The 16,913-nt window shown below is 38.0% G+C and overlaps 1 protein-coding gene across 1 annotated transcript in view; it reads right to left on the minus strand.

Annotated features, from left to right (window-relative positions):
- The window catches only part of LOC145676027 (retinal homeobox protein Rx-like), a 130,037-nt gene that overhangs the window by 36,969 nt on the left and 76,155 nt on the right, over nt 1–16,913 (minus strand). The window contains exon 4 of the mRNA XM_081746871.1: nt 10,858–10,978. Coding sequence (XP_081602997.1) covers nt 10,858–10,978 — 121 coding nt within the window. The remainder of the gene's footprint in view (nt 1–10,857; nt 10,979–16,913) is intronic.

Genomic DNA, 16,913 nt, shown 5'->3' on the forward strand with positions numbered 1-16,913 from the left:
TCTTAATTGACAATGACGTTATATAAATAACAATTTCTTGCCGCAAAATAAAAACTCTCTATTATTGGGTACTACACTGAGAGAAAAATTGTATGTGGCGTATTTACGATTTTGTTTCGGGAGGGGGACTTTGCTAACTTTCGGGAGGGGTTTTGCCTGGAAATGTCTAAATTCTGCAAGATATTTCATTTACTTTACTATAGTAAGGAAGATTTTTTGGGGCTTAAGCCCGAAAGCCCCCTAAATACGCCACTGGGCGTACGTAAAATCGCATGTTACATTTGTAAATCCTAGTTTTTGGACTTAACGTATAGCAAACGTATAACTGAAAACGCATGTTTTATAATACATTCTGTATAAGTGTTCCGCATGTACGTACTTTCCGTATGAAACAATATAGGCGGTCAGAATCTCACATACAAATAGAAGTACATAACATATAGGTGACGAAGGTAACATACATATATGTATGCAATATAAGGAAGACTGTTAGATACCAGACATCCTGCAACGGCATGATGTAACATCTAAGGGCAGTGCCTATGTAGCATACAAATAACGTATGCTCCGTACTGATTTCTGTAGTAAGCAAGAGGATTCCGTGTATTTGTACAATATGACACTGTCCGGAGAACGGATTTTTCTCAGTGTAACGGCATACTTTTTGGAGCCACAAAATTTCGTTTTTTTCGCGATTTCATCATAAACTATGCATCACAGTTTACCAGCAAACATGTTATTTTTATCAGATCGATGTGAACTATCGACATTGGCGCAAATCTGTCTTCAACATTGGGGGGGACGAGTAAGACAGTTCCCATATATATATATATATATATATATATATATATATATATATATATATATATATAGAGAGAGAGAGAGAGAGAGAGAGAGAGAGAGATACGAAGTTCAAATATTTATGAAGTTCAAAAACAATGCTGTCTGAAGGATTAGGGAAGGAAAATTGTCTTCAGTGGCGTATTTAGCAGGCTATCGGGCTCAAAACTCCTCCCGAAATAAATTTGTTAGTTTTTCGCATTCCACGTACGACAATAATCCTTCTTGCTACTTCTAAGAATGTCATTGACTTTCCATTCTCTTATGCTCTTTGTTCAGACATAATACTGTATTTGTCAAATTTCATTCCATGTAAGAACTGCGTCGTTTTGTTCTTTCTTTCGTACTTTCTACTTTTCTGTTTCTTTTTCTTGACGTTACTTTCTTTCATTTCGCTTATCATACTTTATTGACCTTTGTCAGTTGTGATTTAAGTCGGCCGTCATCAGTAACACCAAAACTAAGAGGAGTTGATAAGCGAAACTGGTGTTCCACATCAACTTGCGCGGATATGAACATGACAGCACTTTAGTTATTATAACAAAGGAAAAATTATATCGTTTAGTTATTTTTAAAAGAAGGAAATGTTTGAATTAAAGAAAATCAAAACTAGGGAATAATTAGCCCGTGAAATTAGGAAGACCAAGAGGATGCTTCCTTTTTCTTGTATGAATAGAATAAAGGGTTAGATTCACTTCTAAATTTTTGTATCATATCATATAGGATTTATCGGTCTGCAATTCTTGCTATTATAACTTCAATTTATGCATAAATTAAAATATATTTAATTCTCAAACTCAGGTGGGCAATTGCCCACTTCCTTCCTTGTGTTGGGCATAGCCCCTCGAAACAAAATCCTAAATACGCCGTTGGTTGTCTTCAACATTGGGAGGTGGGCAGATTTGAGGCTTATTCTAGAGAAGAGAGATGAAACTCATATTACGGTAGATAAATCTCATCAACTGTTGTAGAGTATATTATATATTAGGCAATGTAGATGGAGTAGTAGTACATATCAGTATCACAAATCACTGCCGTGAACACATTCTGAAATCTGAATACATGCATATTTATAATTGGTATGTTTCTTATTAGGCATCCACAAAGATCCACGTTAAAATTGTTTTATAATAATATAATATTTAAAAATAATGACTTCCCCAAAACTATGAAGAAAGAATATCAATTATGTATGACGTAACAATACTCTTTGAGCAAAATGATGATAATCTCAATAACATTACAGGAATCGTTACAGAAAACTGACGCATGTCATATACTCTTTAGTTAACAGATGTAACCTTAAGACTATGGAGAAAAATATTCCAGTAATTGAATTCTTTTCTTTGCTCACGAAGCATCCTCTCTCAAAACAAAAATTGGGACACGCGGAAATACGTAGGAACAAACCATGGTTCGAACTAGCAAAGAAGAGAAAACAGGCAAAATTACGTTGCCAATCAAACCCGAATGAAATAACTACAGAAAATTTCGTAGACATCAGGCAGGAAACTTCCAAAACTTTTAGAACAAAGAAACGCGCTTTTTGAAAGCTAAAATTTAGGAACTTGAAGATAATAGTAAAAATAAAAACATTCGGGACATGTATAAAGGGATCAACGAATTTAAGAAAGGCTATCAACTCGTTCTTATATTAAAGAAAGCTGATGGAACAGTTCTCACTGATACGTATACAGATAGCATTTTAAATAGATAGAAAGATTTCTTTGACGATTTGCTTAACACGCAGCAAAAACTAATGTGCGGGGAGAAAGGGAGATACACACCGCAGAACCGTATATTCCAGAACCCAACCGATTAGAAGTAGAAATCGCTATAAAGAAATTAAAGAAACACAAATCTCCGGGTGTAAACGAAATTCCGACTGAGTTAATTTTAGCTGGAGGCGAAAAATAGTAGAACAAGATATACAAACTCATTCCCCTTATCTGGAACAAGGAAGAATTGTCACAAGAGTGGAAGGAATCAATCATTGTTCCAATCCACAAGAAAGGCGAAAAACTGACTGTAATAATTATCGAGGCATCTCTCTTCTGTCAACATCCTATAAAATCCTTTCAAACATTCTATTAGCAAGATTGACCCCATACGCAGATGAAATTATTGGGGATTATCAGTGCGGATTTAGACGAAATCGATCAACTATCGACCAAATATTTACCATTCGCCAAATACTCGAAAAGAAGTGGAAATACAGTAGCTCGGTACATTAACTATTTATTGATTTTAGAAAGGCTTACGACTCGGTTAAAATATTAAAATTACGCAAATTATGAATGTGTTAAAATATTAAATAATACTTTTGATAAAGTGGATATTTTGAAATATCTAGGATCAATATTAACAGACGAAAATCATATTCACGAAGAAATTAAATGTCGACTAAAAACAGGGAATTCGTGTTATTATTCAGTTCAGAATCTCTTTTCGTCGCGAATTCTGTCGAGGAATTTGAAGCTTAAAATATATAAAACGATAATCATACCTGTTGTTTTGTGTGGTTTCAAAACGTGGTCGCTTAGTCTGAGGGAAGAACATAGACTAAAAATATTTGAGAACAAAGATGCTCAGACGAATATTCGGACCCAAGAGGAACGGGAATGGGGAATGACGGAAACTTCATAACGAGGAACTACGTAAATTATACGGCTTACCAAACATTGTTAGGGTCATCAAGTCTAAGTGGCTTAGGTGGACATAACATATAGCCAGGATGAAAGAAAGTAGGAACGCTTTCAAAGTGTTAGCGGTAAGACCAATCGGAAAACGACCATTAGGAAGACCTAGACGCAGATGGGGAGACAATATTAAGATGGATCTCGCAAAAATAGGATCTGGGAGAGCTTTCGTGGAGAGCTTTTGTGAACGTGGCATTGAACCTCCGGGTTCCATAAGCTATAGAGTTAGTTAGCTTACGAAGCATGAGTAGATGCCTAGACTGATACTACAAATAGATTAAATGCGTATTTACTGAAAAGATGGATTTTACTGACATTGGATAGTCTGTATACTCTTCGTGTACTAGGGGAAAGGAGGAGATAAGATTTCATATCAGGTTACGTCACGCACAGTCGCACGCCTTCATTTTCATTAAAAGTGGAAAAACCAAGAGGAACAAATTTCACCTCACTTTCCTTTGTGGCAATCGGACACAAATCATCACACTTATCTGCAGAAAGCACTTTTCAAATCGGATTTTTGGGAGAGCCTCCGGTTCCAATTTTGGAGGGGACATTTCTCCCCATTTCCCCGGAATTTGTGCCCGTACCTACAGCTGAGACAATTTTCCAGCATGAGGAAAGGGTTTTATCCTCCTCTGGCATTTAATGCAATTTGTGTCCAAGTAGGAGAAGTGGAATTAATACATATTGATGAGGCTACTAAACTCCCTACAGCACAAAGTTCAGTTTGAAATGCTACAGAATACGATTCTTTTTTTTTAAAAAAATGGAAAAGCCAAGAGAAATCAACTTCATCTTACATTCCTTTGTGGCTGTCGGACACAAATCATCACACTTATCCCAAAAAGCACTTTTTAAGTCAGATTATTGGGGGGGACAGTCCCCCCAGGTCCAAGTTTGGGGGGGACATGTCCCCCTCGTCCCCCCGGGATTTGCGCCAGTGACTATCGACTGATAAATGTCTTACTGTTGAATAAGCATACTATGCCCCATGATCATATTAATGTCATTATTATTAAGGATTCTGCCTTTTGCCAGGTTCTGGGACTAATGATTTTTTTTGGACCTAGAAATATTTCTCCCACGTTCCTTGATCTTGAGCTTCCTCTTCTAACTCGCAATGTTTTTCAAATCATCCATCAGTTGTGTTCTTCTTCTTCCTATTCCTTACTTTCCTTCCGCCTTTCTCTTTATGACCGCATGAAGAGAATAATTTCTTGGCAATGTGTCGAATCCAATTGGACTTAATACGAAGGATACTCATTAAAAGCGTCATCTTCTCTCCTACCCGTTTTGAAACATCTTCGTTTGTTACTCTTTTTGTCCATTTTTAATGTCATAATGAAGAGTCATTATCAGATTGATTTGAGTAAGTACAGCATAAATGTTTAGCAAAGAAAGAAATTAGTTTTCGTCCGTTTTTATCGAAAACTAGACACAATCTCTTAGTCTCACGAATGCCATTTTGTTTGGCTCAATTTGTTCTATCAAGTGCTTTATGAATGTCTCATCATTGGACATTTTCCCCCTTTAAACGGTAATATTGTATACATTTATTTATATACTGTGATCATCATCATCATCATAGGCATTCTGCCATTACTGTCAGTTCACTTGCGACAAGTCAGAAGCTTCCATGCTCTACGGTTTTCGTGTTTACGCACGTATGTAGATCAAAATATGGAGTACATAGCAGGTTGTACCTGTTGTTTCTTCTCTGTTCCTAACGATGACACCCACACACTACTTGCTACTCTCTTCATTTTCTTTTTTCTTTCCCTTTTTTACTTCCAAACTACGCTAGACATAACTGAGACAAATCTTATACAACGCCTCTCCATAGATAACATAGCAAAGATGCTGACAAGCCTTTTTCTTTTATCCATTTACTGCTTCACAATAGAATCTTTTATCTTCTTAATAACACTAAAACTGCAAGGAACTTACTACTGCTTCAGCTTTCAACATTGTCCGGTAGAATGATAATGCGGGAGAACTTAAAGAAATCTTACGACTGAATGTGGATCGCCATAATCTTATATAACAATGAACCGAATCAGGGGCCTCTAACACCGAGATGAACACTCTACCGCTGAGCCACTGTCGTACTTCACACGTCGTCAATTAGGCTTGCATTTTCAACAGCTACAGCTACAATATTTACAAAAGAATTTGTTCAAGATTAATTTTTATTTAATTATACATTTCAGACCGTTACTTCTCTAAAATGTATAATTCAATAAAATGAAGTCAGAATATCAATTAACCAAAACTGACCAAATCACCAAATATATTTTAATAATACCTACAACGTAATATTGCCTTCATCAGACGTGTCATGAAAGCGCAATCCAAAAATAACTTACACGTACAAGGGCGCCGATGTTGTGATTTGCAAGGGGGCAAGTATAAGCGACGTTTCAAATATAGTTTCAAATTTTGCTGTAGCTAATGTAAAAATTCTATTGGGTTTTCGATATTCTGAAGTACAATTTCCTCTACGGGGGGCGAGCGCCCCACCTTGCCCCCGTTGATGGGCGCCCTTGTACACGTAGTGGACATTGAAACTGGAATACCTGGTAGAAAGCAATAATATGTATTTAATATGGAGAACATTTGGCGGCCAGTACAGCAATAACAGGAAGTTGGGGAGGATTGATGGAGGTCCTGCACCCTTTGTAGAGGGATTTTCAACCATTCCTCTTCAAGTACAGTGATAAGTTTAGGACGTGTACGTGGTGGACAGAAACGTTCGCTCACTTGATCCTCTAACGAAATCCATACAAGCTCAATAATGTTGAGCGGACTATTGCACATGTTCAACCTCATTGTCACGCTCATCGAACTACTCTGTGACAAGTTTAGCAGTGTGAATGAGACAGTTATAATCCTTAAACACTGCTCCACCGTCTGGGAGAGTATTCAAACTATAGGATGTAAATGGTCCTCCAGAACGATGCTGTAGTCCATTAGACACTGACACGAGCCTCTAGAACAATTAGGGAGTTCAAAATTTTCCAAGAAATTGCACCCTAAACCATCACGGATCCGCCTCCATGTCTGACTGTGGGCACCAAGTACTCTGGGTTATATGCATCAGCTTCTCCAGACGAACACTCTTCCTGCTGTTTGAAAAACAGTGTAGCTACATTCATCCAAACATATGACACGTTCTAGGTCATCCAACATCCAGATTTTGTCTTCTGGCACTATTGAACCCACTTTGCGGCATTTGTACTATTGACAAAAGGCTCCGGTATCGCAAGTTTGCCATGGCTGTTGACCTCTTTCACCCATAAAGGTTCTGTGAAGTGTATATTCACTTCTGCAATCATTGCAGATGCAGTGGTTTTCTGTTTTCGTACAACAATCCTAGTGAATGTCCTGACGTCCCTTTCAGACAACTTCCGCTTTTCCCTGGAGTTGTTCCTCCTGGATGTGGCTCGTCCTTCCCGTTCATATGGGAACATTACTCTGGATACTAAGGCATCACACAATGTTGCAGTTTTGGACACAGACGCACCTCCTAGACGAGCCCCTACGATCTGTGCTCTTTTGAATTGGATGTGTCCCCCGTTATACCGCTCTATACACACGATTTAACATTTATTTACAAACCTCGTCTACTGGAGTGATTACGAAGGACCCGCACACTTGAGTCACTCATTACGCAAAAGTACGATGCCGTAAGCCCGCGGTAAGCCCGCGAACACCTTATGCTATTTGCGCTGGTGTTTCAGTTTCAATGTCCACTACCTGGAAATATACAATTACAATGGAAGGAGGACATGTCCACACTTCTCAGAGCCGACTAAGTTTTCCTTTCAGCTTTTACACCCATCTGCACAAAACGTAAAACATTTTGCATCTAATTAAAACTGATACGTTTTTTCAAAGCTATCATGAGCTCCCTCGTGGCTAAGCGGTTAGTGTACATGCCTTTGAAGGGAGAGATCCGGATTCGATTCTTGGCGGGAGCTTATGTGTTTCGGATTCCACATTATGTTCTAGGTGCATGCGTTATATAGCCTTGCCGCTGAAGGAGACGCTAAACTAAAAAATCAAATCAAATCGAGAATCCAAAGCAAGAAGAACAAGATACAAGTTTAAATAAGTCTTGAACAATTCCTTTTGTACATGAGTTCAGAGCTCTTGAAACTGAATTCACTGGTATTTAAAAAAAATGCATATGTGGATTTTTAAGCTGGTTATAACCTTGAAGGAAACACACATGTCAGAGAATCACAAACTCAAGTCTTTGACACTGTCTGCCCTCTGTATCCATCTTATTTCAAAATCGCTTGTGCTATGCGACTCGGATATTGTGCAATTGTAAACGTACGTGCACTGAAATTGAAATCCAGTTAATGTTGCAATTCTCTGAATTGAAAATGCTGTTTCTTACTGTTTCTTCTTTACTTGCATCATTTTAAAAGTTTTAAGTCATTGCATTAAAGTGAAAAATAATTGTGGCATTTGTTGAAACAAATTCTACATAACTAAATAGGAGGAAAATAAATAAAGAAAAATAAAAATGAAAAATAAACAACCTAGTTGCGCCAGAAGTTATCAATGTTCCTACATTAAATCAGGGGCGGATCCAGGACCGACTTCTGGGGGGTGGTGGGTTTTCATACTGCTACTTAGAGCTAGTTTTAAGAGCTTCAAACTCTGGAATGGGTTTTATTTATATATATAAAATAAAAAGCTTTCCTCTTCTTGGGGAAGGGGGTGATCGCCCCCTGGATCCGCCACTGCATTAAATAACTAAAGGTAATACAGTATATTATTGCGATGTTCAGTAATCAGTCATCAGAGATGTTTTCCTAATTAAAAAATGGCAATAAAGAAAGTACACAAATGTATAGAATTTTGTGTCTTAAAGTGCCAGTATGAAGACAGAAGTATCGTTTCAGCTATGTGGAATGCCAGCCTATAGTAGAAACATTAGCATTTACTACTTTCTGCGAGTAAAATGTCACCTTCGACGTTTGGTAAGAAATTCATATCAGCAACATAAACATCACTAACGTCACAGACACTGCACATGTTCAACAAGAAGGCCGAGATATGAGACAATGATAAAGCAATGCGTTGTTGCAAACTGTCGTAAGTTTTATATTTGTGCACGATGGAGAAGACGCCATTGTGTATGATTTTTCTTTATGAATCCAAGCTAAAACAGTCTGTACAGAAAGTCTCAAAAATATTAACAATGCATTTCACTCAGAAATGGTTAATATAAGGACCATTCGGAGTTGGTTTGTTAAGTTTCGTTGTGGTGACAGCATTCCAAAATAAGCCCCTTTGCACCCAACAGTATTATGTTCGGATAAGTCCCTCAGGGACACCGTGAAAGTGGATCCTCGGGAAAATGTTCTTGCCATTTCCATTCGACAGCTCCGTCCAATTGGCAGCGAGAAAGAGTTGTATTGATGGGTGCTACATGATTTGACAACAGTCTTTACGTGTGCATTTCTCTGAGTGTATGGAATAACCTGCATCGGATTGTTAATTTTGATGGAAAAAGTATCTCATACGAGAATCGTAAGCTGTCAGGATAGTGGTATCTTCATTAAAGTCGAGGGTGCTTTACAAAACCCCCATAAATGTTGTTCCTGGGATGCTGATTTATAGTCAAATTGGTCCATCATGTCTTTCATCGCAGAGGTGAAACCATCACTGATATGGTTACCAGTGTTTCTACCAGATATCTTTTTGGGGGAGCCCTGCCCCGGAGCTCTGAGAGTGAACCGCAGGAGACCAAAATAATACGTCTATAATATAATAATAAATAGAATAGTACCAGCAGTGTGTCCCCACGGAACATTTTTTTCCTGAAAGACATATTGATAGTTACAGTTGTGAACTTCATGAAATACAGAGGGACAAGCATGAAGCATCCACACATGTTCAAAAAGCATGATATCCAAGTCTTGCACTACAATCAGGCTTGGATTAACCCATTTGAAGGCCCGGGGGCAGAAAAAAATTGTGGCCCCTGTTGACTTCACCTAATACATTTCTGTGAAAGTACAATAGGAAAGATAAGGAAATATGTTTCATATTTTAATTTATGATGATGATTGTATCTTCATAATTCTTTTTAGATAGAGAGTTGAGATTTTGATCAGAGTGGAGGCCCCTGTCCATCTGGAGGCCCGGGGCTAGAAAAAATATGTGGCCCCTGTTGACTTCACTAATACATTTCTGTGAAAGTACAGGAGGAAAGTTAAAGGAATATGTTTCATATTTTAATTTATGATGATGATTGTATCTTCAGGATTCTTTTTAGATAGAGAGTTGAGATTTTGATCAGAGTGGAGGCCCCTGTCCATCTGGAGGCCCGCGGCTAGAAAAAAAATATGTGGCCCCTGTTGACTTCACTAATACATTTCTGTGAAAGTACAGGAGGAAAGTTAAAGGAATATGTTTCATATTTTAATTTATGATGATGATTGTATCTTCAGGATTCTTTTTAGATAGAGAGTTGAGATTTTGATCAGAGTGGAGGCCCCTGTCCATCTGGAGGCCCGGGGCTAGAAAAAAATATGTGGCCCCTGTTGACTTCACCTAATACATTTCTGTGAAAGTACAGGAGGAAAGTTAAAGGAATGTGTTTCCTTATTTTAATTTATGATGATGATTGTATCCTCATGATTCTTTTTAGATAGAGAGTTGAGATTTTGATCAGAGTGGAGGCCCCTGTCCATCTGGAGGCCCGGGGCTAGAAAAAAATATGTGGCCCCTGTTGACTTCACCAAATACACTTCTGTGAAAGTACAGGAGGAAAGTTAAAGGAATGTGTTTCCTTATTTTAATTTATGATGATGATTGTATCCTCATGATTTTTTTTAGATAGTCATTTGAGATTTTGATCACAGTGGAAGCCCCTGTCCAGCTGGAGACCCTGGGCTATAGCCCCCCTAAGCTCCTCCCGTAATCCGACCCTGGCTACAATGTACGCTCAAATGCCGCACAAAGAACGTTAGGAGTCTTCATGAATTGCAATATGAAATCCTACCTTATAAATCACATTCTCCTAATGTATCTCCCATGGACTACCAACCTCTGTACCATTTTGGTCTGTTCCGGGATAAGCGAACGGTTGATCAGTTCCATGCGTCACAGACTCCACGTTTCTTTCGCCACGACACTAGGATCAAAGACCAGTATAAGTTAAGAAATCATTGGCACATAAAAACTTTCATGAACGCTTTTTCCCAGTATCTTCAAGTGTCTGGCTCATTGCCTTATTTATGTATCTAAGAAAACTGAAATTAACAAATTTACTAATATTATCAAAGAAATTTACCTTTGTACCATTCGATAACTCTCCCGACAGATGGCTCCAGCATCACTGCATCCACCAGAAAGTTTTAGTCCAGTAGACGAAGATTCGCTTTCGTGTGTCAAAGGAGACTGCGGAGATCGACCTTCAAAACAAACAACATACTGTATCAATTAAATACCAGCAGCCAAATTACTCGTCATAAGCATTGCAAGACAGAAACTGAATATGCTTGGCCCTATTAACAAAATGTGTTCTAAAAGGAGAAGCAAGGGCAGGACAATATTCTTGTCTGAATCTATATTATAAAATTGAAAGTGACTGTGTTTGTGACTCTTAATCTATTGTACCGCCGACCTATCACGATCAAATTTTCCATGTAGATGAGGATAGAGACTGGGATAATTTTTATTATTTCACTTTAACAGAGCAACGTAGGAAAGGGGCAGGGGGAGGCGGAGATATATATGTAAAAAATTAAAAAATGAAAGTGACTGTCTATGTGACTTCACTCTTAAACCAGCTGACCGATCTCAATCAAATTTTCAACATTAGGGACATTTATGGAACTATCAGTGGTAGTGCGTACACCTCCGGTGCTTGGGGTCCCTAGTTCGATCCCAGCTCGCGCCGTGTGGACTTTGTGGTGAACAAATATCGTGCTCGTGGGTTTTCTCGGGGTTCTCCCGTTTCCTCTCACTTTCTTCATTCCACCATTTCACTCATTTCTCATTATCACCGTCTCCTTTAGCCTAACCGGCATAACCGTGGGACGTAAACTTTAAAAACTTCATTTATGGAACTATGTTTACTGGTTCAAATTTATCCAAGGTAATATCTATCACGCCTGAAGAAAAACAGCAAATTTTCGCCAGTGTACTGTACCTTACAATTGGAATGAGCTGCAGTGCGGTGTGGAGATTTGACTTTTCTTCGTTAGATGGCAATCTCGCAAAGGCAATAAGAAAAGGAACCTTTGCCGCTGTATTTGGAATTGTGTTGTACTGTTCTGTCCTACTGTGTGAGTATGATCAGGCCACAGTGAGAATAGTGTTCGATTTGGAACAACTTAAGTTTATTGTTAAAAGTTTTGGAGAACGGAATTTGTTGATGCTATCCAAAGGGCATTCAGAAACAAATTTGCCTTACGTTCTGCCCCAGACAGGAACACAATGCGGTCGCTAGTGAATAAATTGGAAGAAACAGGATCACTTCTGAGTGAGACAGAGAAGCATTGTACTCCGTAGGCGGCTGTTGTGGAAGATGTCAGTTATCGACTACTTAGGTCGCCCAAGAAATCTCTCCGTCGTTTGTGGAAAGAAAAAGGCTATAGTTATTCAACATGTGATTTATAGGTATTACTACCAGGGACGTACGCAGGGGATGGGTCCAACGGGTCCGAACCTCCCCCCCGCCCGAAATTTTGATTTTTGTGCAAATTTAGCCTAATTTTGGGGGCAATGTTTGAAATGTTAATATAAAATATCCTTATATTGAGTTTGGACCCCTCCCAAAATAAATTCCTGCGTACGCTACTGATTACCACTAACACTTAATTTCTATTGTCACTTAACACTTAATTTCAATTTCGCTTCAAAAACCCAAAACCTGAATCCAATTCTAATGTCACTGGCGAAAATTTACTGTTTTTCTTGAGGCGTGATCGATATTACCAAGGATGAATTTAAACCAGTAAACATAATCTCATAAATCTTCCATCCTTGCTTGATCATTTGCCATAAAAAGCACGAAAATCCTACTCCAGTTAGAATTTCTAGACCCAAATGAAATCCGTGAGTTTTAAAAAAGTCATCCAGTATTTATGGCTAGCAAAGTAATTTTAATAACACGTTAATAATATCTCCAATTAAGAATTTCTAGATAATTACTCGAATTTAAGACGTCCTCGAATCTAAGACGCACCCCGATTTCGCTGGGTTAAATTAAGGAAAAATAGTAATGTGTTTCGTTTTTACTACTACTAAAGCACTCTTCCATATTGATCATTTTCGGTGATTTTTATATATTCATCTTCCCTCCCTATGTTGCGGGGCATGGCATGATAAAAATTATCTCAGGCCCGAATATCATGTATGTTGAAAATTTGATAAAGATCGGTCAAAGTGAATATATATACATATATACCGTCAAAGTGAATATATATATATATATATATATATATATATATATATATATATATATATATATATATAAACTTCCCAGGCTCGAACATCATTTATATTGGAAGTTTGATCGAGATCGGTCGGGTGGTTCAAGAGTTATTAAGTTTTATTCATTTTCATACATTTAACCTCCTCTCCACTCCTCCCCTAAGTTCTACCATCAAAATGAAATAATAAAAAAACTTCTCAGATTTGAACTTCATCTATGCTGAAAATTTGATTGAGATTGGTCAAGAGTTATTAAGTTTTATTTATTTTTTTATAATTCCCTCTCCTCCACCTCCCCTAAATTCTGCCGTCAAAGTGAATAGCTAAAAACACTCCGAGGCCAGGACTGCATCTACGTCAAAAATTTTATCGAGATCGGTCGGGTGGTTCAAGAGATTACGAGAAGCTTTATGATGCGTGTCACGTGAACGGCCTCGATCTTGCTGTTCGCCACTTAAAATCTCGCTCAAAAAGTTTAAATCACAAGGGACTCGCGTGATACATGAAGGATTAGAATTTTAAGAGAAACTCAATGGTGCAATCAGATTTAACATAACTGTAATAAGTATGAAATTATAATAGGTGTAATTTGTGTACATGCGTCCTGCATCCGTTGCTCCAAATGGTCCAGATCCCTAATCATTTCGCCATATACCACTGACTTTAGGTGACCCCAGGTAAAAGTCCAATAGTGATAAATCAAGTGATCTGGCACACCATTACACTGGCCAACGTTGACCAATTCATCGATCAGGAAATTGATATTGACGAACCTCGGGTCCATAATGAGGTGGCGCCCCGTCATGTTGGTAAAATAAGGGAAAGCTGCTATCCGAAGCCGACACTGAGAAAAAAATGAGCACCTTACATGTCCAAAAAAAAAAAAAAAACCTCTCCAGTTCAATTGTCAGAGATAACAATCGGGCCAATGATACATGTCCCCCAGATCCTTGCAAACCATAATTTTCTCTGTACGAACCATTTTACATGGATCTGTTCACTTGCGGTTATCTTGGGACCAGCAGCGTAGATTTTGTTTGTTTACCTCCCCCTGCAACAAACATTTGCTTCATGGGTGTGTAAAATTTACATTGCAAAGTTGGGGTTCTGCTGCAATGTTCTATTGCCCACTCTTCCACTCTCCGATCTGGATCAACCTCAGAAAGATGTTGCTGCAACTGCAGCTTGTGTAAGGATGCCATATACGCATTTTTAACACCTTGTAAATGGAGATTTAGTTGACGTGGCATTCCAGTGATGATCGCCGTGTGATCTGCTGTGGACAGTTAACAAAGGATTCTAGCACTGTCATAGGTGTGCCTAGTGGTAGCAATATTGGGCCTACCTTATTGTGGCCTGTCCTCGACTCTACCCGTCTCTTCAAACTTGATCAGTAACTGTGTCACTGCAACGTGCGAAATTGGAGTTGTTGATGATACCTTACATTGAAATCCGAGCTACAGCATGGACACTTCTACCACCCCATATCTTGATGATTTTAATGCAGTTGATTTTGAAGAATGGCATGGTTGAACACATACTAATAAGAGATAAATATGAGTTTCATGTGGCGAGAACTACAAAGTTATTACAGTTATGTTAAATCAGATTGAGTTTTCCTTAAAATTCTACTCTTGTTTCATGTATCACATGAACCCCTTCCCAGTTAAACCTTTTTGAGCGAGATTCAAAATGGCGGATAGAGAAATGGCCGATATTCATTTCATAATGCACGTTTCCTCGTCGGCCTGACGTGCCCCTACAATTACCAATTCTGGCTATCTACACTCGCTTTCATTTCATAAGGGGTGGTAACTAACTTTTGAATTGCCCTGTATATAAACACTTCAATAAAAATAAGCAAACCCCTGTTTCAGCGTCTTCGGAAATTATGCATCTAAGAAGGAAGACTTGGGAAACGATTATCTAAAGATTTATGTAACTCAAGTGAAGCCGCATTTTAGATTATATCAAGAAGCATCTTGAAAAGCAGACGAAGTTCGTACATACGTTTCAAATATTTTCCATAAGCCTTATTATTGTAGTGCGGAGAGCGGTCATTCTGTTAGTATTAAAAAATGATTTAAAAATGGAGAGAAGATTCATATTTCGAGCTGGAAAAACAAAATCCAATATAAAAGCAAGTAGAAATGTTATGTCTTCCTCCCGTTGCACAATAAATTCGTGGACATTGCGTACTTTTTCTCTTTATTTAAATCATATAATTCTTTATTATTCAATTTTGTTTACGGGGGCGCGGTGGCTCAGTGGTAGAGCGTTCACCTCTGGTGCTTGGGGTGCCTGGTTCTATCCCAGCTCGCGCCGTGTGGATTTTGTTGTGGACATACACCATGCTCGTTGGATTTCTCGGGATTCTCCCGTTTCCTCCCACTTTCTTCATTCCACCATTTTCACTTATCTCTCATCATCACCGCCTCCTTTAGCCTAACCGGCATAACCGTGGGACGTAAAACTTAAAGGTTTCATTTCATTTTTTCCAATTTTGTTTACCAATACCTCATTTAGTCTAAAGAGCTTTGCGTGGGCATGGTGGAACTTACTCGTTACGTTTTTTAAAAAGGAATTTACACGTAATTTACGTCATGTAGAAAAATAGTGTTTTACGCACATCTAGAAAGAAACTATTTGTCTTTTTTTAGAAAGGTGAAACTAATTAAAAGCAGAACACAATCAAAGGCAGAGTACAAATACAATTTCTTCAAACTTGCTAGTTGCATCAATTGAAATGAACTCTGAACTTGGAGAGTTTACATTAGTAACAGAGACTGTGGAAAACACTGTATAAACAATGTATTTCTTATTATTTTAGCCTCGTTGTAGACTGCGGAGCGGACAAACTTGAAAACTGAACCGGACAAAACAGTCAACAACAAGTGTGAAGTTGAGTGGGTTTTGTGAGTGCAGAAAGAGGTCGAATGAAGCGACCGCGAAGGTATATGGAAATTATAGCAACATTGTTGTTGGGTTGTACTATCGTCCCTTATTTCAAAATGGCTTCTCTAGTTGAAAGCTTTTGACGACCACAGAGGGCTTAAAACGTAAAACATAATCATGCTCGCAGGTCGTAATACTTATTTGCTATACGGCCATGGTTACTTTGTGAAGTCAATACGGTACTCAATAAAATCGCAAAATCCAATTAGAGTCCATACAAATTTGAAAATAACTTATTAAATTCTTTTTCCATCTCCCAAACCAAACAGTAACCAGTACGAGAGATGTTTCATTTTAATTTGTAGCCTTCTGCTATTTTTTCTTTTTATTCTGGTATCTTACATATTTTACGCATCACGTAGAATTTTTTTAAGTGTAAATTAATTAGTTAGTTTTGTAAAGGACAGCCATAGCAATATCAAATGAAAAGCAAAACTAAAGAGGATAGGGTTGCTATTCGTCCCGGAAAAACAATTGAGATCTGCGTCCCGGCGTCTCGAAAATATTTCTCGGAACGCTTAAATATCCCGGATATCAGCTAAGGAAAAAGGAAGGGCATATAATAGTTTGCTTTTTGACAGGATTATGTAGAAAATATATAATTATTCTTTTCAACTTCTGAGTATGACAATTCAAAAGCTTAAAAAATAACTTAAACACATAAAACATGGATTTAATTAAGTTCAGAACTTAGCTACTTTTACATTGAACGAAACATTTGTTTCATTGGGCCAGGGACGAAAGGTTTTACTGCTCAATCTTATTGTTATCTTCACTACTCTGTTTCAATCTGCATCTTGCTTCTGAAACATTTTAATCAAATATGCATGACCGATGGCCATTCAAGAAGAAAAATATATTGTTTTAATCAGTGTTGGGCAAAATCAATTGAAATCAATTGCAATTGATCAATCAATTGGAAGTAATTGCTCTGAAAATCAATTGCAATTGATT

Source organism: Thermobia domestica, chromosome 18, assembly GCF_964235325.1.
Source record: "Thermobia domestica chromosome 18, izTheDome1.hap1.1, whole genome shotgun sequence".
Lineage (NCBI taxonomy): Eukaryota > Metazoa > Arthropoda > Insecta > Zygentoma > Lepismatidae > Thermobia > Thermobia domestica.